This window comes from Balaenoptera musculus, chromosome 10 (genome assembly GCF_009873245.2).
Source record: "Balaenoptera musculus isolate JJ_BM4_2016_0621 chromosome 10, mBalMus1.pri.v3, whole genome shotgun sequence".
Classification (NCBI taxonomy): Eukaryota; Metazoa; Chordata; class Mammalia; order Artiodactyla; family Balaenopteridae; genus Balaenoptera; species Balaenoptera musculus.
The window spans coordinates 56,225,890-56,251,420 of record NC_045794.1 but is presented as its reverse complement, the minus strand read 5'-3'; the positions used below and the strand labels follow the sequence as shown (position 1 = coordinate 56,251,420).

The window sequence follows — 25,531 nt, the reverse complement described above, 5'->3', positions numbered from 1 at the left end:
ATACAGATGAAGCTTTGCTCGCTTGCCAGCCTGCCACTCACCTCCTGCTGTGTGGCCCTGTTCTTAACAGCCACAAACCGATACCGGTCTGTGGCCCCGGGGGGTTGGGGTCCCCTACTATATGTCTTTGGAACATGCATGAAGGACTGAAATATTGTTCTATGTGAAAACTAATGATACTGTGGGAGTTAGGCAGAACAATACTTAAGATATGATCTTGGTTGTCAGAGAGATTCTGTATGCTACACTGACTGCAAATAAGAGATGCATGGGGGGCTTCCCTGGTGGCGCAGTGGTTGAGAATCCGCCTGCCAATGCAGGGGACACGGGTTCGAGCCCTGGTCTGGGAAGATCCCACATGCTGCGGAGCAACTAGGCCCGTGAGCCACAATTACTGAGCCTGCGCATCTGGAGCCTGTGCTCCGCAACAAGAGAGGCCGCGATAATGAGAGGCCCGCGCACAGCGATGAAGAGTGGCCCCCACTTGCCGCAACTAGAGAAAGCCCTCACACAGAAACGAAGACCCAATACAGCCATAAATAAATAAATAAATAAATAAATAAATAAATAAATAAACCCAAAGGGGGGGGGGGGAAGCCTCTTCCCATTATTAAAAAAAAAAAAAAAAAAAAGAGATGCATGGTCACAATACTATGGAGATACATTAATTGTAATGAAAGAGATCAAATTGCTTCAAGGCGAAGAAACACATCAAGAGGTAGAAACAGCATCTGTAAACTGCATTTATTGAGTGCTTATTGGGCACTGGGCACATCAGATACAAAAGAGTTGGGATGGGGGCAGGTAAGAACTTAAGAAATTAAATACACACGTTAATTTTACCACGAATTCTAACTACTAGGGAAGTACAAAATTCGTACAAGTTATACTTTATAATGAAATTTGATGTCTGTCAAAAGGATAAGCTATACATACAATGCAATAAAAATGTTTTAAAATTGTGCTTAATATCACAGAACTACCCCGAAATGGGTTGATAAAATGCCTATACAGCATTACACACATATATTTTACGTTAAAGATTGCTTGTAAAGTACAAATACTTTGCCCCCATTGCTGAGAAATCTATGGCTGACAACTATATGTGCAGTTCCTCTAAGAAACATCGCAGCATTTGTAGTCCATCTCTCCTTTAAACTCCACCTTATTTTTAGTTTCACTTACTATCGAGTTCTCTTCAGAACTGTTTATATTTCTTTTGTCTGGTCATCTTCTTCGAGTTTCCTGATTTCATTTTTTAAACAATTTATAGTTTCACGACTTGCTTTTAATCTCTCTTTAAGCTCTGCAATTTCAAAGCTTGTTTTTTTTTTTGCAGCTTCTAATTTTTCTCTGGTTTTCACTTCAAGTTCTGCAACTAAAGAAAACATACACTTTTACTGATTCATTTCATTTTTTCTCACATGTACAAGATATGTCATAGAGCAATAAATGTGGCATTTCCTTAGGTCAATGTTTTCATGATGAAATGCGGACAACTTAAGATATGTAACTTTAGACACAGGGGGGTGGGTAAGAAAGTCTGAACTCTCCAGAGAGGCTCTAAGATGTTTTCTACCACTAAGAATGAAATTCTGACCACTAATATTTTAATTCACAGTTAACATTTTAAGACATAATGTCTTAAATTATGTCTAATTTCCTAATTATGTCTAATTTCCTAATGTGATTTGGAAATGAGGGAGTATACAGTCCAAGAGACATCCAGCCAATAAGAGTCTACTAAAAACAGTACTCTTAAATTTATGTACAAGTAAAACTTACATAATCACACTGGTAAAACAAACCTGTATCTTTTTTCAAAAAGATATCAATAAGTGTCTAGGTTTGAATTCCAGCTCTATCATTTACTAGATGTGTCACTCTGAATAAGCTACTTATTATCTCTATGCTCTATTCCTCATTGCTAAAATGAAGATTATAATAGCAAACACCTCATAATATTATTTGTTTAAAAGATTTAAAAAGAATACTGTCTGGCACATAAAAAGCCATATTAACTACTATTATTATTATTACTGAATATTTAAAACATTCTAGCTGGCTACATAACAAATTACAAAAGAAAAATATCATTACTGCAAAATAGATTATATCGATTTAACTATTCCACTTGGATAGTGTAGCATCAAGTTTTACAGAGAAAAATGACTACGATCATCCAACATTTCCACCTTGTGGACATTTCAGGTAATTGCTGCTGATGACTGTTGAGGCACAGTTGTACTTTTGTTAACGTAAAAGGATCACTAATTGGAAGCAGTGTGGTTTGGTGAAGAAAAAAAACCAAAACCATTGAAATCAGAAAGACTTGAGTTCAAATACACCCTTGGCCCCTTAATAGCTGAATGCTGATATCTCTAAGTCTCCCTTCATCTCTTCTTTCTATATGATACACTTAAAACTTCGTATTTCTCAGAGGATTTATAAGGATTAAGTAATATACCTAAAGTATCTAGCGCATTAAAAACACGCAATGTGGGACTTCCCTGGTGGCGCAGTGGTTAAGAATCTGCCTGCCAAGGCAGGGAACATGGGTTTGAGCCCTGGTCCAGGAAGATCCCACATGCCGCGGAGCAACTAAGCCCGTGCGCCGCAACTACTGAAGCCCGCGCACCTACAGCCCATGCTCCTCAACAAAAGAAGCCACCGCAATGAGAAGCCCGAGCACCGCAACGAAGAGTAGCCCCCGCTCGCCACAACTAGAGAAAGCCCGCGCGTAGCAACGAAGACTCAATGCAGCCAAAGATAAATAAATAAAATAAATAAATTTATAAAAAAACAAAAACAAAACACGCAATGTGTCCTTATTTTCCTCACTGCTGGTGCTTTCTGTGATATATTTTGTAACACAGGTAAACTTTTATATTGCCAAAACAATCCATATTTTTCTTTGTAATTTTTCATTGCTTTTATTTTTTCAATTATTTTTGAAAACAGGTAGTACATACACAATACAAAATTAAAAGGCTGAAAAGTGTAGACAATGGAAAAAATGTCTCCTTTTAATATGTGTATGACTGATTTACTTTGCTGTACACCTGAAACTAACACAACATTGTAAGTCAACTATACTCCAATAAAAACAAAAACAAAAAAAGCCTCCTTTTACCCCTGCCCCCCACCAACCAGCGCTCTTCCCAGAGATAATCACTGTTAGGTTTCCTTGGTATCTTTCCAGAAATAATTGGTTCAGAGATGAGCATACACCTAAGTGTGACTTCTCCTCACCCCCAACACAAGTGGTGTCACACTATCCACACTGCTCAGCACCCTGCTCTTTCACTTAACATTACTACATCTGAAAGCTCATTCCATATCACAGGGCTGTCTCATTCTTTCAAAGGCTGCAGAGGACCTCACTGAATGGACATACATAATTCATTCATCTGTCCCCTCTGATGTACATTTGGAGTATTTCCAGTTTTCTCTATTACAAACAATGTTATAACATGTATGCTGTGCATAATCATTTCAGTATACTTGTGGGCTAAATTCCAGTAAACAGTAATTGAAGGACATTTGATCTTGTAAATCTGGAAGAATGCCAAGTGACTCTTAGAGGTCCTCTTAATTCATAATCTACTAGCATTGTACGTCTATTTCCCTACTGCATCAACTTTTTGGTCTTAGTTAATCTGAAAGATTAAAAATGGTATTTCAGAATAGTTTTAATTTACATTTCTATTACTTCTGAGGCAGACAATCTTTTAATATGTTTAGGGGACATTCCTCCCTTTCTTTTTATGGATTGTCTGCTTTTCCTTTGCTCATTTCTCTTTTAGGTTATCGACTCTCCCCACCACCCTTTTAAAAAATTGAGGTATAATTGACATATACTAGTTTCAGGTGTACAACATAATGATTCAATACTTGTATATATTGCAAAATGATCATCACAGTAAGTCTGAAGTTAACATCTGTCACCACATATAGTTACAGATTTTTTTCTTGTGATGAGAAATTTTAAGATCTACTCTCTTAGTAACTTTCAAATATGCAATACAGTATTATTAACTACAGTCACCATGCTATAAATTACATCCCCAGGACTTACTTTATAAGTAGAAGTTTGTACCTTTTTGCCCACCCCTCACCTCCCGCCTCTGGCAACCACCAATCTATTCTCTGTATGTGAGCTTTTTTTTTTTTAAGATTCTACATATAAGTGAGACCATACTGTATTTGTCTTTCTCTGATTTATTTCACTTAGCATAATGCCCTCAAGGTCCATCCATGTTCTTGCAAACAGCAAGATTTCTTCTTTTTTTATGGCTAAGTAATATTCCATTGTGTATATATGCATGTGTGCGTGTGTACGCATCTCTGTGTGTGTGTGTGTGTGTGTGTGTGTATATATATATATATATATATATATATAAAACACCTCTTCTTTATCCAGTCACCTGTTGATGGACACTTATGTTATTTGCCTGTCTTGGCTATTGTAAATAATGCTGCAATGAACATGGAGTTGCATATATCTCTTCAAGTTAGTGTTTTTGTTTTGTTCAGATACGTATCCAGAAGTGGAATTGCTGGATCATATGGTAGCTCTACTTTTATTCTTCTGAGGACCCTACATACTGTTTTCCATAGTGGCTGCACCAATCAACATTGCACAAGGGCTTCCTTTTCTCCACATCCTTGCCAACACTTGTTATTTCTTGTCTTTTTGATAGTAGCCATTCTAACAGACATGAAGTGATATCTCATTGTGGTTTTGATTTGCATTTCCCTGATGATTAGTGATACTGAACATCTTTTCGTATACCTGTTGGCCATCTGCATGTTTTCTTTGGAAAAATATCTACTCAGTTCTTCTGCCCAATTTTAATTAAATTGTATGCGTTTTTTGGCCATTGAGTTGTATGAGTTCTTTATATATTTTGGATATTAACCCCTTATCAGATACATGATTTGCAAATATTTTCTCCCATTCAGTAGGTTGCCTTTTCATTTTGTTGATGGTTTCCTTTGCTCTGCAGAAGCTGTTTAGTTACTGGTTATCAGCCTTTTTAAATGATGTGCAGGAGCTCTTTATACATTAAAGAAACTAGTCATTTGTGATATGAGTACAATATTTTTTCATGGCTTGTCTGTCTTTAGACTTTGTTGACAATGCTTTTTTACTATGCAGAAGTTTTTATCCCCTTGCTCTCCCCCTCTCTCTCCATATCAATTAAAAAACATATATGGAGTGAAAGGCACATTGTGAGATGGTGGGATACAGAAGTAGGAGATAGACAAGAAAGAAAAATGCATTACAGTGTCATGAAGTAATCATAGGGCGCTATGACATACCAAGGGGAAAGGGTGTGTGTGTATATCAAAGAAGGCTTCTTGGCAGTAGTAAAATCTGAATTGAGTTTTAAAGAATGAGAAAGGAATTAGGTTGATGAAGTGGACATAGTGGGCCTTGGAAAGAGTACAGAAAGATTTGGGAAACAACAAGGAGTCCTATATGACTGTAACAGGTAGTTTTAAATCTAGTCAGGAAGACCTGATTTAACTCATTTGTCAGAGGACAGCATGCACTGTAGATACAGATTTTTGTGGTCTGATTTAGTCACTATACTTTATTTTTGACAAATCATAAGACTGCAAAGCGTACCATATATTGAAAGAACTGGGTTAATTACCAATGAGATGATAGGGGAAAACATTTAAAAACTTCTTTTAGCCTGTTCTGGTTTTCTGCTTCCAATATATTAAATGCTTATACATACATTTAAGATATATATATGTGTGTGTGTGTGTGTGTGTGTGTGTGTGTGAGTGTGAGTGCTTGTATATATATATGTATATATAAATATAGATAAAATTTCTGTTTTAAATTTCCAAATAAAGCCTCAATTTAGAGTAAGTCAATCCAAAGAAGAATTAATATTTTTGCAAAGCCAATGTAACTTACTGGTTAGAAAAATAGTCTGTAAGGCTTTTTTTTTTTTTTTTAAATATTTATTTATTTATTTGGTTGCACCGGGTCTTAGTTGTGGCAGGCTGGCTCCTCTGCTGTGGCATGCGAACTCTTAGTTGAGACATGCATGTGGGATCTAGTTCCCTGACCAGGGATCGAACCCAGGCCCCCTGCATTGGGAGCGCAGAGTCCTAACCACCGTGCCACCAGGGAAGTCCCTGTAAGGCTTTTTTACAAAGAGGTAGAACAGTTTATCGGTTAAGAGCACACACTCTGTCTCGGTTTAAATCCTGGCTTTGCTGAGTGATTTGGGGCAAGATATCAAATCTCTCTATGCTCTAGGGTCTTACTTAGAAAATGGGGCTAACAGTAGTACCTTCCTCCTAGGGTTGTTAAGGGTATTCAATAAATTAAGAAATGCAAAGCACTTATCTAGTACATGTAAACTCTCTTTAAGCATTAACTATCATTTTAATTATTCCTTGTAGAAGCAATTTCTATTAAAAGCTAGATCATTAGTACTTAAGTAAATTTCCATGGGTTTACCAGTATAAACATCTTTATAAACTTTTAGTGTGTTTTAAATTTTATAATGAGCAACCTCTATCCTGGCTATTACTCTTTCTAAAAATATTACTATGTTTTTAGAGCCTAAGTTCTGAGGACTGCTTAGGATAAAGTCCTGGCTCTACCACTAACTCATGTTAACTTGGGCAAGTTTCTTACTCTCCCTGTGCCTCAGTTTCCTTTTCTAAATGGATTACCTAATAAAGTTATTGTAGATGTAAATGAGTTTATACATGTACAGATTTACAAGAGTACAAACAGTAAGCACTCAGTAAAGCTAACTGATATTATTACCAAATATTGAGTATAATGCTCTCAAACTGGTAAAAGTATACCTATCTTTTTTAGACCTTTGATTAATATTCCCAAGTTGCTTTCCTAAAAGGCCTACTCACACAAACAATTCATAGAACACAGGGTTCACCACATCCTTAATAGGTACAACTATTATAAATTCCTTTTGCTTATTTGATACAAATATAACCACCCATTATTATTTGGTTTGCATTTTAAAAATTACTAGCAGGGTCAAATATTTTCCCTTTTTATTTACTAGTCATCTCCTCTTTCATCTGTCCATGTCTTTTGTCCATTTGTCAACTGAAGTTTAAAATTTTATTCTATTTTATTTATTTTAGGGTTTTAAACATATTAACCCTTTCTCATATTTTCTACAAATTTATCTTTCTTTTTTGCCCTTTTGAAATGCAGAAGTTAAATATTTTTTTGCAAAATCAAGTTTGCCTTTGTTTCAATGTGATTTCTTCTAACACCTCAAATTTAGAAAGTCTTCACTAGCCAGGACAGACAGTCATTTCTCTAATTATTTAGACAGCTTAACCGACTTTAAAAAAACAGTTAACTATCATTAATTAAACTGGAATTTGTTTTGATAAGTGCTATAAAGCAATGATCTAAATTAAGTTTTCTTCTCAAAAGTTATCAATTGTGTCAATACCATTTACAGAATTATCTTTTTCTTCCTTATGGATTTGATACTGTTGAGAAAGTAACCTGAAGATAATATAAAACATGCAATTTACTGATAAAAACTTCCCAAGGTTATAAAGCTCCACACATAAACTTTAACACGTTAAAAATTAATTTGTAGAAAAGTCTTTTCATGAAACACATTTGTCTCTACTATTACACATATATGAATTAATGATATTATTTTTGTTGAAAACACAGAAATGTGGGTACTTGAATTTAAAAAGAGAAGTTTCCTCTATGAATTGGGCACATTTCATAGTATGAGAGAAAGAAGATCTATAATGGAGAGAATATGACCAGTAACAAATTAAAATAGCATATGACTAGTGTTTTTTACCTTTTCAAAGTGATAATATACATATCTGTTTTATGTTCATAACAAAGTAGCCCAAGTATTTTTTCAGATGTAGAAAGTGAAACATAAAATTTTTTAATGAGTGTGATTTTCAATTTTAAATGACTACCAAGTAGCAATTATAATCAGTATTCAGATCTTTTAACTCTTGGTCAGGGTTTCACAAAAATACAAACAAAACACTACTATAACCAACAATGGTTAAACAGCAACCTCTTTCTCTCCTGCTTTCTCATCCCCCACCCCACTTCTTTTACTGGATCGCTTCTTCCAGCCTATAACGATACTGGTCTATTTCCCCCGAAAACTCTGCTCTCTTGACCCCAAATCCTGCTTCTGCTACTGCTTCAAGGGCTACTTTCCCTTTATAGTCAAGCTCCAAGACAGAGTTGTCCACAGCACCTGTCTCCAATTTCTCATCTCACTCGCTCTCTCTTTTTTTTGGCAGCACTGCACAGCTTGCAGGATCTTAGTTCCCTGACCAGGGATTGAACCCAGACCACGGCAGTGAAAGTGCCAAGTCCTAACCACTGGACCGCCAGGGAACTCCCTCATCTCATTCTCTCTTGATCCACTTCAACTGATCTTCTGTCCTTACTATTCTCCTTCAACTGCTCCTGTTAAGGTCACCAAGGACCTCCACCTTGCTATAGCCTATTTCTTGGCTCTGATCTTACTTGACCTATCAGAGGTACTGAACGCAGCTAATGACTATTTCCTGATACACTTTCTTCACCTGGCTCTAGGATATTATGTGCACCTAGTTTTTCTCCCTCCACACTCACTGTTCTTTCCTAATTCCTTTGCTGGTCATCTCCTTAATCTCTAAATGTTGGAGTGCCCAGGGCTCAATCCTTGAACCTCTTTTCTATCTTCACTTACTCTTGTGATGATACCACTTGGCCTCACAATTTATAAATCCATGTGTATATTAACTTCCACATTTATATCTTCAGCCTAGACCTCTCCTTGAATACCAGACTTTGAGTACAATTCCCTTCTCAACATCTCCACTTAGATGTCTTACAGGCATCCCACATCCATCATGTCCAAAAGTGTACTCCTAATCTTTCCCCTCAAAGCTGCCCCTCCCAGACTTCCCATCTCTATGAAAAGCAACAATTTTTTTTTGTTTGTTTCCTCAGGCCCCAAACCTTAACAGTCATTCTTTGTTCATCTCCTTCTTTCACATCTTATTATCAAACCATCAGCAAATCCTACTGTACCTATCTTCAAAATAGAACCTGACCCCTTCTCACCACCTCCATTGCTATCACTCTGGTACTACACACAATTCTGTATCTGGATTACTGGAATAGCCTCCTAACTATTCTGCTCCTACCCTTTCTGCTTTACAGTCTATTCTCAACACAGCAACCAGGGTGATTGATCTTTTTAAAATATTAGTCTTATACTGTCACTCTTCTGCTCAAAACCCACAAAAGACTTCCCATCTCCTTCAGTTTAATAACCTAAAGTCCCTATATAAGCTGGTCCCATAATAACTTCTTTGGCCTCATGTCCCACTCCTTGTCCCCTTGTTCACTCTGCTCCAGGCACACCGGCCTTCTTGCTGTTCCTCGGATATGCCAGGCAGGCTCTTACCTCAGGGTTCCTGCCCTTGCGGCCGCTCTACATGTAACATTCGTCTCTCATGTGGCTGCACGGCTCAGTTCCCCACTCCTTTTGGTATTTGCTCCAATGCCACCATTTCAGGAAGCATTCTCTGACCTGATATTTAAAACTCTTAACCATCTCCTCCCACCAAAAGCACTCTCTCCCCGGCTTTAGTTTTCTTCATGCCATCCAATCACTACTTCACACTTCATTGTTCTGTTTATTTAATATTTGTCTTCTTTCCACTAGTATGTAAGCTCCATGAGGGCAGGGCTTTTGTCTGCTCTATCCTCTGAACAATGCCTGGTGTCTTACTGTTGCTCAATATATACTGTAAGCAAATAAATGAAAGATCAAAGGAAGAACCGAATAAATGGTGACATAAATGTCAACACAGGGTTGGTAAGTAGATTTCATCTTGAATGACAACTGCAAATGGTTGGCAACAGCTGCATGAAACGATGTGTAGGGGATTCTGAGGCCTTGTAAGCTAAAGGGAAAAGATAGCATGACTGACTATCAATAAGGCATTCTGGTCTTCACCACCCCAGCGTTAATATAAAACTATGTCAGGTGACAGGTTAAAAAGAGAGAGAAAGAGAAACTAGTTCACAGTACACTCAAGTATAATTATGTTCTGCAAGGTTCTTCACACCGATTTTGTTAGCAAAGACTAGTAAACAGAAAATGATTGAGTGACAGGTTAAGCAAGATTAATGAAAAGCTATGCTTAAATGTAATTAGTGAATAAAGACAAACAGTATTTCAGAGTGTGTCAGAGGCTGTCTTTTACCTTTCTGAAAGTAGGTCTACTTTGAGAACTATTTACAACATCCTTCTTACCTGTTCTTTAGTAATACATATTTTGTTTAACTCCTAAAAATTTTACCTGTATCTACTAAGGAAAAATATTTAATAGTCGCTAATCACACAATCCTTTCACCATTACAGAATACATTATTTCTCAGGATTAATTATAAACTCATGGCACTTACATTCTGTTTCATGCTTATAGGCTCCTAAGGTAAGCTGACGAGATGTTGTTAATAATTGTTGCATCATTGCTGTTGGGTCTTGAAATATCTAATGGAAGAGAATGAACAAAAGCCCAATAACTGCAAAATCTACAATTTAAAATGCTTTAAAAACTCTCATTATAAAATCTTCTTACCATTTCATCATAGAACTCTGAAACCACTGTCTTTTTTCCCAGCATTGCATTGGTGTCTGATTGAAATAGCTTTAATAAGTGATACAGGGTTACCTGTGAAATAAAAACAGACATGACATCTGTGCAATGGTTTTTATCATCATCATGAGACATCATCATTTCTGTAACTGATTTAGAGACTGAATTAGTAAACATATCAAATTCAGGATCTTGTTTCAACTACAACTTACTGTGGCAGGTCACCCACATTCTGCGTGTACTTTTATTTTCCTATTAGGTATTACCATTTATCCACATCTATTCAATATGTATGTTTTGAAGAGGGTAAGCAAACATTAGTTACAAAGCATCTCTAGAGAGTGACTATATATAAAAATAACACAAGATACAGCTATGGAAATTAAACTGGTAAGTCACTAAGATGAATTCTTTTACTTACACAGGTGAAATTTGATTAACTGTGACAGTTAAAGTTTACAAATTTACTATGGCGAAAAAAGATTTGATACTTTCAAAAGGAATGATCAATACTAAAATGCTCAGTGAGGACAAGTTAATTTCTTTAGTGTAATAATAAAATTAATACATAAGTAGCATAATAAACAAACACAAAGTTAGTCAGTGATAATTCACTTCGGCAAGAGCAATATGTCTTCAAAATATTTAAAAACAGATACAGTAAGACATCAAAGGAAAAGCTTTGCAGCACAATGTGTGATTATTTGAGCAAAACAAAACCTAGATGGTAAAACATCAGAGTTCATGTTGAAGGTATAGAAACCAATTCAGAGGCCTCAAAGAATTTTCCAAAAAGTTAGCTAAAATCATCATAAGGAGTATGGATCATATGCCATATTTAAAGCAGATAATTTGACAAATTTCTGGAACAGACAGAAAGCAGATGAGACTACACAGATAGATAAACCATAACAGGGAAATCCATAACCTAAAATCTTAAAGGAGAAAACTGCATCAGAGGTGGGAGCCACTGCCCCCAGTGGAGCCCCAGAGAGACTGTGAGCGCTAAGTTGGCAGGTATAGAAATCAAGAATGCTGTGGGGCGGCTAGGCTGGCCAACCTTCCCTCTTCTCCCCTCACTCACCGACGAGAAAGCACATCCTCCTGTGGAACCTAGAATTCTTCACCCAATCAAGTACGAGGTAAACAAAAATAAAGATATTTTCAGAGAGTACTGGCTCTGAAATTTTACTTCTCACGCATCCTTTCTGAAGAAATTCCTCCAGCAAAATGAAAAAAGAAACCAAGAAAGATGAAGAAAAAGGATCATCTGTCATCACTAAGAGCTGACAGGCACTATCTAAAATTGAAAAATCCAACCTTTGGGATTTAAATACATGAGATGAGTGGGAATAATTTCTAGAGGAACTGAAAACAGTAACTGTGGTTTTCCTGAGGAAGGGGTCAGAGATGGGGGAAAGAAGATGTTATGGGTTGAACTGTATCCCCCAAAAGATATGTTGAAGTACTAGACCTCAGAACATGTAAATGTAACCTTATTTGGAAATAAGAGCCTTTTGCAGATGTAATCAAGTTAAGATCAAGTCATTAGGCGGGGACCCTAATCCAATATGACTGGTGTCCTCATAAAAAGAGAAGTGACACAGAGACAGGGAGGGAGAGAAGGCCATGTGAAAATGGAGGCAGAGACTGGAGTTACGCTGCCACAAGCCAAGGAACGCCTGGGGCCACCAGGAACTAGAGGAGGCAAGAAAAGATTCTCGCCTAGAGGCTTTGGAGAGAGCATGGCCAACACCTTAATTTGGGACTTCTAGTCTCCAGAACCGGGAGAATAAATTTCTGTTGTTTTTAGCCACTCAGTTTGAGATACTTTCTTATGGCAGCCCTAGGAAACTAATACAGGAGACTTGTACTTTTTATTTTTTAAATCTTTTTACAAAACTATATGCATGTCTTTTATAATTTAAGAAGTATTAAAAACTACATTATAAAGTCTTCCTTTCCCAAATTTATTATTCAGACCTGGAGAGACATTCATGCAGATGAATAATAGGCAATGAATAATTTCAGGGCAGATGTCCCTAATTTTCAGTGGTGTTTAAAGATTCTTAGAGCAATGAAAATGCCTATACTTGCCAGAGATATTTCTAGGAATAAAAACCCAATATTAGCATTTTGCTTTTAGAAACAACCATTCCTTTTACAGTGGTTTGATGTATAATAGGTTACTGGATAACAGAAGTAAATCACAAGTTACCCATATCTTTCTTTTATATTTTAAATAAACCTCATATGACTTACTTTCTGTAAGAGCCAACTATTCAAAAACTATAATGGTTTCATTATACTAAAAGAACACTACAATAATTTGGAGGGGATAAAACTCAGGCCTATGTAGATCTATATGGAAACCTATTCAATAAATGAATCACTCCAGAAAGGCAAAAGATCATATTACCCTACTTTCCCAAGAGTAGACTTTGAGAGCTGTCTCATAATGAGGTTACATTATATAATGATTTCTTTCAGAGATGTATTTTCCAATTGAGGGCAGGGTAGGGAGGAGAGAAGGGGGAGACAGATGAGGAGGCAGACAGGTAAGGCAGCACATTCTCAAAATAAAATGAATTCAAAGCAATCTTACAAAGTTAACAAGAACCTCTGCTCTAGTAACATGACCAACTTCTCCTTCTCTCTCAACATCTGCCATATTCTGTGCTCTATTCTAATAGACTACTTTGGTTAAGGATAGGTGTAGTGTCTCATCTTTGTATCCCACCCCTTGGGCAATATCTTCCAAATATGGATATTTAATAATTTCTTGTCAAACAGAATATAATGTCTGTGAGAGTATCCCAGAAGGACAAGAATGGTAGGAGACCTGGAAACCTTATCACATGGAAGATATTTAAATGAGCTATAGATGGTTCTTCAGGAGAAAAGAAAACTAAAGTATGAATAGTTATCAGTAAAAAGTTCAAGGAAGCTTAACACAAAGTAGAGCTTTCTTAAAACTAGAACTACTCCAAACCTGAATAGGATGTTTCACTTAATAACGGAAGCCAATATTCTCTTCTTGCTATACTGGACTGCCTAAAGGAACTTCTATGTAGGAAGAGTATGGTCTACCTCAATGGGTCCTAAATATTACTGCGCATCAAAATTACCTGGGGTGCTGACCCCTCTCCAAACCTGTGAATCACACTCCATGGAATGGGGCCTAGAAGTCTGAACTTTTAAAAAACACCTCAGGCATTTCTGATGCAACTAGTTAGGAACTAATTCTCTGTATCACTGGCCCAGGTGACATTCAAATCCTTTAAAAGCACATAGTTTTACAAATGTAATCTGATAATTAAAGTGTCAATGTTTGGTGCTAAAGGAGTGAGCTGAATCTATCAAGATGAAAATTAATGGTGATGAACATTAAAGCCCTGAAACTGGAGTTAAACACCAGCCACACAAATGTGCAATGAGACAGCCTGAGTTGTGACCCTTTAGGTTTAAAAATAAAACAGGCTTAGTGGTTTTAGTCAAAAGCAAGAGTAAAGGAAGGAGTGTGAGGTCTGAATGCAAATACCTGGATTCAAAAACTAGCTCCACCACAATTAACTGTGTTTTTGAGCACATGACTTCATCTCTGAGCCTTAATATGCTCATCTCTAAAATGAGGATCTCACCAACCTCACAAAGTTGCTGAGGGGTCAAAGTGAAAGATTTGAGAGACTTTTTACATTATCAAGCAACAATCTGAAGAGATCAAATAATGAAAAAGTCAGTGGTTATAAATAAAGATTCAGGTATAAGATAAAGCTGCTAGTACTGATGACAGTTTGAAAATGTAAAAAGACTTTCTAGGGCTTTTAACTGTAAAAAACCGGACACTCCCATTTCAGAGAGCATATGGACTCCACTTGTTTGTTACTAAGAACCAAACAATACTAATGAATTTTAAATTTTTTTGCTGTAGTAATCATGTAATTTCCATGATTCTTTTCAAATAACTGTTCACATTCTATCCCTTCTTTTTATACTTGAAAAACAAAAGAGTTTTGAAAGGCACTTCACTTAAAAATGAAAAACCTTAACTCATAGCAAGATAAACCAAGCCATAAGCTTACATAAAGTATACCTGAATGAAAATGTCAACATATAACAAGCTATTGAATATTGTAAAATTTTCACAATTACTAAAAAATTCATTTTATATTTGCAGAGATTAACATTACTCACAGGTCTTTCATTAGGATCAATGAAAAATATTTTGATGATTATTTCGAATTCACCCCAACCTGTTTCAGTAATTTCATATGGAGGCTTAGTAACAACTAAAAGAAAGAAAAAAATAAAACAATTATTAATTGTAAATTACTGATACAGTTTCCTAGCTCTTTTAAAATTTATAATATTATGAATTTTAAAAAACTATTGTACCTCTTAAAGGATTGCCATAGCTTTCATGTAATTTAAATTGGATTTTCTTCACATATGCTGACATATCCTAAAATACAGAGGAATTAATTAATTAGTTCTGCCATCTACACATAACAATTAGGAAGGAGATACACAGAGCACCTGTGTCAATTTTATAAAATACACTTCTCCTTAAATTTTATGGAAACCAATTTTCTAAGAAACATGAATTATACCCTGGAGGTTTGTTTTTTATCTTAAACAAAGGAAGTCTGTGCAGAATTCTTTCAAAATTCATAATATATAGAACTATATATGTCCTTAATTCATTGTTTTGCATTCCTATTTTTATATATCTCTGTAGACAATACTCAAAATCAATTTTGATTTTTCCATAAAACAGCAGTACACTTCCAATATTTTCTACAGAAATAAACATACACACCAAAGCAAATCTAAGAATTAAGTAACTTCAAAAAACAAAATTATACAAAGGTCAACTAAACTAAGCAACCTAAAACTGTTGTATATAAAACTCTTCCTTTCCTTAATTATATTTTGAAGCACAAAAGCATATTCATTAGTTCCGGCACACAAAAGGGATTCTGCTAGCGAAGGAGGCCTTTTCAAAAATAATTCATTATAGAAAAACAGGAAAATGCAAAACAGAGTAAGTCGCACTCAACAGTAATGTTCATTAATCTTTTTATTTGCTTTCAGGAATTTTTATGTGCTTATTATCTACATATTTTTTTAACTGGGATCCTACTGTAATAATATATTACTATCTGCCTTCATCACTTAACATTATTTTGTGAACATTTTTTCTGAGGCAGATTTTCATAAGCATCTTTGAAGACTATTTTGGGAATACTTTCATTCATTTTTTCTACAAATATGAGTGACTACCAATATAGGCAGATGCTATAATGATAAATAACAGAATTTTGTCCTCAGGGTCTCACTGTAAAGTGGGGGGCAGACAAGAAAATCAGCATTTCAATGCTGTAATCTGTAATCTGTTGTGTGCATATTAGGTCATGTGTTATGAGGACATTAGGTACAAATCCATAGGAAAGGCAGCTATTTTAGTCTTTGGAGATCAAGAAAGTAGATCTAAAGAAAATACACTTGAACTAAGACCTAAGGGAACAATAAGAATGGAGTGGGTGGGAAGACAGGAAGAGGTTTAAGAGTGTTACTTTGGGAAACTGAGAGTAATTTAGTATTGGTAAAATGTAGGATATAAAGAAATGAGGCAAACACAGACAAGGGATAAGGCTGCAGAGATAGGATAGGGAAAGGTCATGGCAGGTCTTCTAAACATGATAGCTTTATGATGAGGGCAATAGGTAGTCACTGAAGGTGTTTTTTTTGTTTGTTTGTTTGTTTTTAACAGCTCTATTGAGATATTCACATACTACACAAATCACCCATTTAAAGTTCACCATTCAATGGTTTTTAATATATTCACAGAGTTGTACAACTATCACCACAATCAATTTGAGAACATTTTATCACACAAAAGGAAACATACCCATTCTTCCTCCCACCCACTGTCAACCACTAATCTAGGTTCTATGTCTATGGATTTGCCTATTATGGACATTTTATAAAAATGGAATTATACAGTATGTGGCTTTTGTGTCTGGCTTCTTTCACTTGCCATGTTTCCTAATTTTTTCCATGTGTTAGTAGCATGTATCAATACTCTATTTTATTCCTTAATAACATTCCACTATATGGATACACTACATTTTATTTATCTATTCATCAGTTTAGAGACATTTGGGCTATTATGAATAATGTCACTACAAACATTCATATACAAGTTCTTGTGTGGACTTTGAAGGTTTTTTATTTTCCTTCGTCTTTTAACTTTACTTAATAGTATAAATGCTGAAGAAAAAACAACATTATCAAGCTTAATTGGTTTCAACATGTATTAACTCAGTCTTTTGGTGGAATATATGAAGAAAAGATAAATAGAACTCAAAAGTCAACTGCCTTATTCTTTGTCCTTGAAATTAAGATAACTTTGCGTTGCATCACATGCGTTGCATGTCCTGTAGATGTTTGATTTCAGCTCAAGAGCTCTACATTCAAGTGGTCACCTTTAAATTGTGGCTACAGCTGCACTGAGTTCAGTTACCATAAACTGTCCTACATGGCCTTCTTTTGATTTACCTCTAAATTTATCATCTCTTAATTTATTAAATGTGACTGAACATACTGTGGGGTTACATGGGAAGAAAGAGTATTCAGCATTGGAAGTAATTTTGAATGATAAGTCAGCATTTCTACCCTTAAAATTGACACTATAAAGTTATTTTGAATAATTATTAAATTTAATTTAAAAATGTGACCCCTTGATAAAGTAAATGTATGTCCAAAATTCTAGTCTCTTACATGTGGCAAAATATAATTCAAAGTGTTTGAAGCAGACTACCTTTACCATCATCAAGCTGTGAATCTACCCTTGGGCTATTTGGCACCATTTTCATCTTTTCAGAAGTAACAACTCTTCATGACATCTCTAAATGCTATTTCAGATGTTTCTAAAAGGTGACGAATGATTGCAATGATAACATAAATTCTCACCTGCCTTTTTGCTTCCACTATATTGGAACAATGATATTTGAAATACAGAATGAAGGGTTTTAAATAGAGGAATAGTTTATTCATTCAGTAAGTATCTGTTGAATACCCACTATGTACTTACTGCATTCCAGGCATTAGAGATTCAGTAGCAAAACCAAATTACCAGCAGCTAGATTATGTAGCAGTTTGTCTTTCATCTTTTCTGATGGTCTGATTACCAAATTATCACTTAAATTTACTATTCCTGAAATACCTGATTATATACTAGGCTACCTTAAGGTGTGGTAATTGGAAGACGTACTGTGCATATAGCATAATTCTTTTTACCATAACTTAATTTTAATTAGAAAACATTTTTGGAAAGTTGATTCTACTAACAATTATAGAAAGATGACAGCTCTTACTTTATTCTTTCAACATTTTTGGTAACATTTCTACAATGGGCCAATTTTATTATCAGTTACTATACAATATTACAATTTAACTCTGAGCAAAAAAACTATAGCTTCAAAAAAGTTTTAGGAAAAACAATTACCTACCTCATTTCTATATGGTTTTACATATACTGTCCACTGATGGGTGTGCCCATCCTCTTCTCTTTTCTTTCCAAAATATCGAGCAACATTACCATAAACTATTGGTTTAACGATAGTAATCCCCTGCAAGAAAACAATTTTAGGGGGTTAGTGGTTAAGAATCCGCCTGCCAATGCAGGGGACACGGGCTCGAGCCCTGGTCCGGGAAGATCCCACAGGCCGTGGAGCAACTAAGCCCGTGCGCCACAACTACTGAGCCTGCGCTCTACAGCCCGCGAGCCACAACTACTGAAGCCCGCGCATCTAGAGCCCGTGCTCTGCAACAAGAGAAGCCACCGCAATGAGAAGCCCGCGCACCACAACGAAGAGTAGCCCCCGCTCGCCGCAACTAGAGAAAGCCCGCGTGCAGCAACGAAGACCCAACGCAGCCGAAAATAAATAAATAAATAAATAAATTTATTTTAAAAAACCCCAACACATTGTATTATTACCCAAATAAACAGAATTCGAACTCTGAAAGCTTGTTTTAAGAAATGGCAGGCAGTCTAACAAGGTAGTTTGCTTATAACATGGATTTCCCTCCACAAATCATTTCCAGACAATTAGCCTCATTTCATAATACCACAAATAACTAAACACCACATTAATTACAATGTTCCCACTTTGAAAACGTGTATTTAAATCATGTGGGGTACTTTGAGAGTTCCCTTTTTCTTTCTCTCTTTTTTTTTTTTTTTTAAAGAAACAGAAAAAGCTCTATTTACAAACTTTAAAGAGCAGCCTGGAATAACGCTCACCAACTTTACCATCACCTGATGGTTATGTCCTTATTTATCAGCTTACACCAGGGTTCTCCAAAGCACAGTACAAAAATTAAAGACAGTTTGGAAGGGGATTTTAGGTAGAATAAGGGCAAACATTTTCATTTTATTACTTGTGTTTAATCTGTATTAGAAAAACCATAACTATAACTAGCAATTCAAACCCACAATTTCAAACATAGTAATGCTTACGAAGGGACTTTAAAAAATTGATTTAAACAAAAGTGTTAAACACTACATTTTGATTCAGATAATGGCAAAGAGGCACTTGGATGACTCAAGCTCGGTAAACCCTGGACTGATGGCATGTGTGCTATATTTGTGTTCAGTTCTGAGATGTACATACATGTTTCTCATCACATCCGGTTAAGTGTAAAGGCAGATTATGATGGAAAGGAGATAGAAAAAATTCCAAGTGAAGAAAATTGCTGAATGTTGCACATGAATTTGAGACCAATTGTTCAATAGTAAGACTGTATCTGAAGGTCAAAGAGCAAGATATATCACATGTGAAAAGTGCTGTGCCAATGTAATCAACAATTAATAAGAAATGAGGAAAAGCAGTGAACAAATGGAAAAACTTTTCATTGTGACTAGATAATTCACAAATAAAACCAATACCTATTAGCCTGAAGTTAGTTCAGAAGAAGGCAAGCAGTTTGTACACAAACTTAAAGAAAAAAAAATCACAGCAAGTGCCCTTTTGTGGCACCCAAAGATGGGGCCTCGCATTCAAGGCTCGAGTGAATAAGTACAAGGAGCACTGACATGGTGAGGGATAATAGATCCTGAACTGCTACAATGTTGCTAGGAACTTGCGGAGTTCCTCAATGATGAAAAGCGGGCCCATCTGCCAAAAGACTTTCTACCTGGATCAAATTTATCTAAATTGGGAAAAGATGCTTACAAGACCACATAATCAGCATGGAGAAGAAATAAGTCCCTAATTTTAAAGTTTTACATGACTAACTCGGACCCATTTTCGGTGGAAAAGCATTTGAGGACTACAGGCCTAATCTCCTCAAGTGATTTTGGACTTAAAAGACTTTTAGAACCTAACATGATTACAAGTAGAGAGAGTTCTGTAAGTTCTTCTCCAAACGCTAGTGTTCTAATCCTTTGTTCAGTAGTACTTTCTTATCATTCCAAAACCTCGCCCAAAAGTGGGGGAAAACGTATGTTTATGAACCTTACGGTACTATGAATTTTAACTGGCATCTGTTTCCCCTTCCATTAAATTTCAGTAGCTTTTGAAACTTTCAAAGCACTGTGTATGACAATTGTATATTCAGTATAAAATTATGTGAAAACAATATGACACAGAGAAAGACTCAAAAAAAAAAAAAAACCTAGATCAACTAGATTGGTGCAAAAGTGGGTGATTTCTTTTTTAAAAAAATTTTCCTGGGCTTCCCTGGTGGCGCGGTGGTTGAGAGTCTGCCTGCCAATGCAGGGGACACGGGTTCGAGCCCTGGTCTGGGAAGATCCCACATGCCGCGGAGCAACTGGGCCCGTAAGCCACAACTACTGAGCCTGCACGTCTGGAGCCTGTGCTCCGCAACAAGAGAGGCCACGATAGTGAGAGGCCAGCGCACCGCGATGAACAGTGGCCCCCACTTGCCGCAACCAGAGAAAGCCTTCACACAGAAACGAAGACCCAACACAGCCAAATAAATAAATTAATTAATTAATGAAAAAAAAAATTTCCTTTCTGCGGTAAATAAAAATCAGAAGGGGTAAAAATAGGTGTTACATCAGGAACCAGTTGGTCGTCTCATAAAAAATAAATGTGCCAGGGGATGTAGTAAAGTGGGAGGGAAATGTGTCACAGTGTCATACATTACGTTAGGCTCTATGATCACTTTAATTAAAAACTAAGAAGCTACCGTGTACTGAATGTTCCCTATGTGCCAGGCAGTGTTATGTTCTTTGCATGCCTTGATTGGTATCTTGGCTGTAGCCTTGGGACTTTAGGAACACCATGAACTTGGGGAAGTCTTCTGAACTTTCCTAGTTGTAAATACTGGGGGTGATACTGCCTTTGTAGGGACTGAATCAGAGAATCGGGTAAAGCGTCCACCCACCGTGCTTACTTCGCACGGTATCTGCTACTGTTATTATCCTCACAATAGATGGGTACTGCCCTCCCCACCGCCTTTTTACAGGTGACCTGGGTTGGCAGAGGGTGAGCAGCAAGCCAGGATCTCCCAGCCCCGCAAGTGGCTTTTTCCTCGGCAACAACGTCCAGCTCTGCCCCAGGCACCACCGATTATGTTTGTTTTTTGTCTGGGATGGAAGGGAGGCGGTGACACATGAAGTTGGGGCCAAATGAAATCATGATTTTTCCCTCTGGGGCTTTGACTCGCCGTCCGCCTGGAAACCGCGGCTCCAGCCCGAGGCGAGAAGGCGCGAGAGGAAACAGGCAGGCCCTCCCCAGGCCGCGCCAGGAGGAGCCGGGGCGAGAGAGCCACTCCCGGAGGGGAGGCGCGGGCCGGGCACTGACCTTCACTCTCCCGCCGGAGTCAGGCCCAAATTCGGCCATTCTCTTGAACATATTGTCCTACGGAAGAAGCCGCCGCCGCCAGGGAAAGAGACCGGGGCCGGCGGACTCGCCGCTCCGCTCAGAGGCCCCGCTCCTCCCGCGCGGGCCCAGGAGGAGGGTTTCTGGCCGAAGGAGGACGAGTCAGCTGAGCTCGAGGCGCTGAGGGATCGCCAACGCCTCACAGCGGAGGGCGTCGCGGAAGCCCACTCAGCCCCGCGCGGTTGGAGAGCGGGACGGGAAAGGTGGCACCGGTGACGTTTTGTGCGCAGGCGCGACGAGCTCGCGCACACTGCGCACGCGCCGAGCCGCTGCTTTTAGGCGAACGGAAGCCCGGTCTTGGTTGCCAGTGCCTGTCGGCAGGCCAGACCGCCTGGCTTCGTAATGACCGAGAAACTGGCTTTTGGAGGTAATACCTTGCCATCGCCAAAGCATGACAGTTCTGAAATTAAGTTCATGAAATCTCGCCCACCGACAGCTTTTCGTTGTGTTCATCCAGACGTTCTCAGACTTAAACCGCTAATTTCTTTTTTTTATTTACTCCCTTCTTCCTCTCCTTCCTTCCTTCCTACTCATTTTGGATTCTCAGGTCCATAACGTGACGCAAACCCCCCCTCCCTTGCCCTTCTGTGGCACTAACTACTTTGCAGGTTAGTGCAGTGCTAAATGAATGACCTCCAATTTAATTGAAATCTGAGGTGCTAGTCAGAGGTTCGCTCTCCTTTTTCTTCTGTTTTAAACTGGAAGCTATTCTATTTCCCTAGTCTCCTCAAACCTCCAACCTTGACACCAACCCTCTCATTCTGATCAGGTGACTTTGCATCTTATTTCAACAGAGATAACGGACCTCCATGCCACCAGACCTAAACGCAAGCTTTGGTTTGCCCGATATCCACCTTCCCTTCCTTTCTTCTCTTCTGTTCAAGAGAGAATCGTCTCCCAGTTTATTTATTTATTTATTTGGGTGAAGTAGAAAAGAATAGCTTTATTGCTTTGCTAGGCAAAGGGACACAGCGGGCTCGTGCCCTCAAAACTGTGTGTCTGTCTTCCAGTTTAAAATCAATCCTTCAGTGTTCTTGATCTCATTCTTTTTCACTTTCTTGAGGATTTTGCCCCATCAGCCGTCTCCATTCTGCCCTGTACCTCCAACTTTTCTTCTTAGGCCTTTTCCCTTAAGAAGAGTTAAACAAACTTTAATCTTTCCTGTTAGAAACCGACCAAACACATCTCTAATCCTGCAAAACTCTATCTCTGTATTATCTTTCAAAGTCAAATTTGAACCTGAATTTCACCCTCACAAAAACCTCTCTGACCAGTTACTGACTTTATCAGTAAATCCAACATCCACTTTTAACTCCCTTAGCTTCTTGGCAGGATTTGACACTGCTATCTACTGCCTCCTTTTATAAAATACATTCTCTTGGTTTTTCTCCTATCTCTCTGGCAGCTGATTTCCGGGTGGTTTATAGTCACACTGTCCTCTCTGTTTCCATGGTGCCTAAGGGATTGAAACACTTAACAAGTTTATATATGAGTTATTTGTAAACTCCACGAGGGCAGTAATCGTATCTTATACCCCTTAATGTTCTTAGGCCCTAGTAAACATTTCTAGTAATCAATGTTTGTTGACTAGTGAATAAATGAAAAATGGAGAAGTTAAGAAGACTTGAGGCTCTTTTTCCAAAGGTGGTTGAAATCAGTGAGATCTGTTAAAGTCCGCTCTCATACAACATCCTTCATACCACGATATAGGATTGTTTGTCCCCTGTGAAACAGGAGTGCAGGAGGCAGGGCACAACCTTTGAAAGAATGACATAGACCAAGAACATGACATAAACTGATTAGAACCAAATGCGTCCAAGATGGCAGACAAGTCGACTTCCACTAGACCTTGAGCCTCAGTATACACTCACTGTAACTCATCAGCAAGCTAAATGACACACCCACAGGCGCCATGACTGTTCCAGGGCTGACAATAAGGATCAAAAAGTGGGCGGTGGCCCAATTCCTGGAAATCCCTGCCCTTTCCCAAAAGAGGTGGAATATTTCTCCCACTCATTAGCCTATGAAATTACCCACCCCTGTAAAAACTGACAAGCCCATACCCTGGTGCCGCTCTTGCCTTCTGAGCTGGCTCACACTCTGTCTGTGGAGTGTGTATCTCTCTAAATAAATCCACTTCTTACTTTGTCTCTCACTGAATTCTTTCTGCCATGAGACCTCAAGAACCAGGTGTGTGATCTCAGTTGGAAGACCGTGGGTTTTGGCCGGGTTTGAGTCCTGGCTGTGTGGGTTCAAGTCCTAATCTGGGTTTAGGCTGGGTTCAAGTCCCAATCTGAGGTGCAGTTTCACCTGTACCCTCTCCTCCATTTCACCTTTCAGAACATGATCTCTGGAGCACAAATTTGCCCTTTGTAATTATTTCTCCAGCTTTCGTATTTCTGCTTTCCCCCTGTTTCTCAACGAATTTTTTTATTCTTTGCTCAAAGTGTTACCCTAAGTATTTTTAAAGCAAAATAACATTTTAACATTTAATAAAATGAAATTAATACGTTAAAACACATTGGGGGGCTTCCCTGGTGGCGCAGTGGTTGATAATCTGCCTGCCAATGCAGGGGACACGGGTTCGGGCCCTGGTCTGGGAGGATCCCACATGCTGCGGAGCGGCTGGGCCCGTGAGCCACAACTACTGAGCCTGCGCATCTGGAGCCTGTGCTCCGCAACAAGAGAGGCCGCGATAGTGAGAGGCCCACGCACCGCGATGAGGAGTGGCCCCCACTTGCCGCAACTAGAGGAAGCCCTTGCACAGAAACGAAGACCCAACACAGCCAAAAATTAATAATAAAAAATAAATAAATAAAATTTATTAAAAAACAAAACAAAACAAAACAACAAAAACACATTGGGAACTTTGAGGGAAAGATAGTGGATTGAATACACATCTGCTTCCTTTCAAAACTCCTTTGAAATAAGTAAAGAGATTTTCAAAAAGGCATAAACCTTTTAGAAAGGGTGGGGAGAATGGGAGAGAAGGCAGAAACAAAATCTTGAAACTTGGAATACAAAAGGCAAGTGGTATACAGCAGTCCTAAGAGCTGAGTAGTCAGAGACAATAAGCTATTCAATTCACACTGCAGAAACCCCCTGAATCTCAAGAATTTGTGGTTGTAGGGATCTCTGGAAATAAGGGAAGGGAGGAGGAGGAGAAGAGTTAGCAAAAAAAGACTGGTTGAGATTCTGTTTAAGAAATATTCAGGTCCTTACAGCCCAGCAATTACCCCTTACTGATCCCCAAGGGATAGAACAGTGGTAAAGCAGGGTCTCTGCATTGAGGATCACCAGACAGGATTGAGGGAGGAATACCCTACAGAAAATAGGTAGATTAGCCAAACACATGCCGGGTACTAAGACCTTCATCGCATCAACTATACCTCAACTATACCTCAATAAAGAAAAAAAAGACCTAGAGTTTGGGAATTGAACTAATGATGGATACAAAGAAAGCTAAGCCAATTTAAAAATCATGCAGGTATTAGCTCTAGGGAAAATAAACTCTTGCATAAGAGAAGAAAGTAATTGTATTTATGGCTATGTAAATACTGAGTACTGATCTAAAAACATATGTAATTACACTGGAAGGATGGGTTTTAGGGAAAGGTGCCATGTGTGATGGAGATGGAGGAGGAGAAAATAGAACTTAATCCTTAACTTGCATAGTGGGAATCAATATCTTAAAATGGAAAAATCCAGAAGGAGCAATACAAGCCTAATACTTAAAATCATGGGAGTAAATATAAAATTCTTTTTATTTTTGGTCGTGCCACACAGCTTGTGGGATCTCAGTTCTCCGATCAGGGATTGAACCCCGGGCCACAGCAGTGAAAGTGCCAAATCCTAACCGCTAGGCCACCAGGGAACTCCCTAAAATTCTTAACATTAAGCTAAAAGAGTAGAAAATTGTGCATGTGAAGGGGGAGAAATGGGGAGTTACATCTTTC

General features: G+C 38.0%; 1 protein-coding gene across 3 annotated transcripts; it reads right to left on the bottom strand.

Annotated features, from left to right (window-relative positions):
- Nucleotides 1-719: 719 nt before the first annotated feature.
- YEATS4 (YEATS domain containing 4) lies at nucleotides 720-21,818 on the bottom strand. Of its 3 annotated transcripts, none has more exons than XM_036867316.1 (7): nucleotides 21,498-21,818; nucleotides 18,177-18,296; nucleotides 15,058-15,124; nucleotides 14,857-14,951; nucleotides 10,645-10,737; nucleotides 10,469-10,556; nucleotides 720-1,378 (listed from the first exon to the last, which is right to left on the bottom strand). In XM_036867316.1, the coding sequence occupies exons 1-7, from the start codon at nucleotides 21,546-21,548 to the stop codon at nucleotides 1,209-1,211; spliced, it is 684 nt and encodes a 227-aa protein (XP_036723211.1). In that variant the 5' UTR covers nucleotides 21,549-21,818; the 3' UTR covers nucleotides 720-1,208. The 3 variants fall into 3 exon arrangements, with proteins under 3 accessions (XP_036723211.1, XP_036723212.1, XP_036723213.1); XM_036867317.1 differs by lacking the exon at nucleotides 720-1,378 and adding an exon at nucleotides 8,356-9,963 and having other exon boundaries at nucleotides 21,498-21,806; XM_036867318.1 differs by lacking the exon at nucleotides 720-1,378 and adding an exon at nucleotides 9,303-9,313 and having other exon boundaries at nucleotides 10,417-10,556; nucleotides 21,498-21,806.
- Between the last annotated feature and the right edge of the window lie 3,713 nt (nucleotides 21,819-25,531).

Bases quoted from the DNA above. Each gene is read 5' to 3' on its own strand.
- YEATS4 (XM_036867316.1), bottom strand. From the start codon at position 21,548: ATGTTCAAGAGAATGGCCGAATTTGGGCCTGACTCCGGCGGGAGAGTG. The intron at 14,952-15,057 runs GTACAATAGTTT...TCTTTCTTTTAG, and splicing joins CTATGGCAATCCTTTAAGAG to TTGTTACTAAGCCTCCATAT. The intron at 10,557-10,644 runs GTAAGAAGATTT...CTCTTCCATTAG, and splicing joins CAGAGTTCTATGATGAAATG to ATATTTCAAGACCCAACAGC.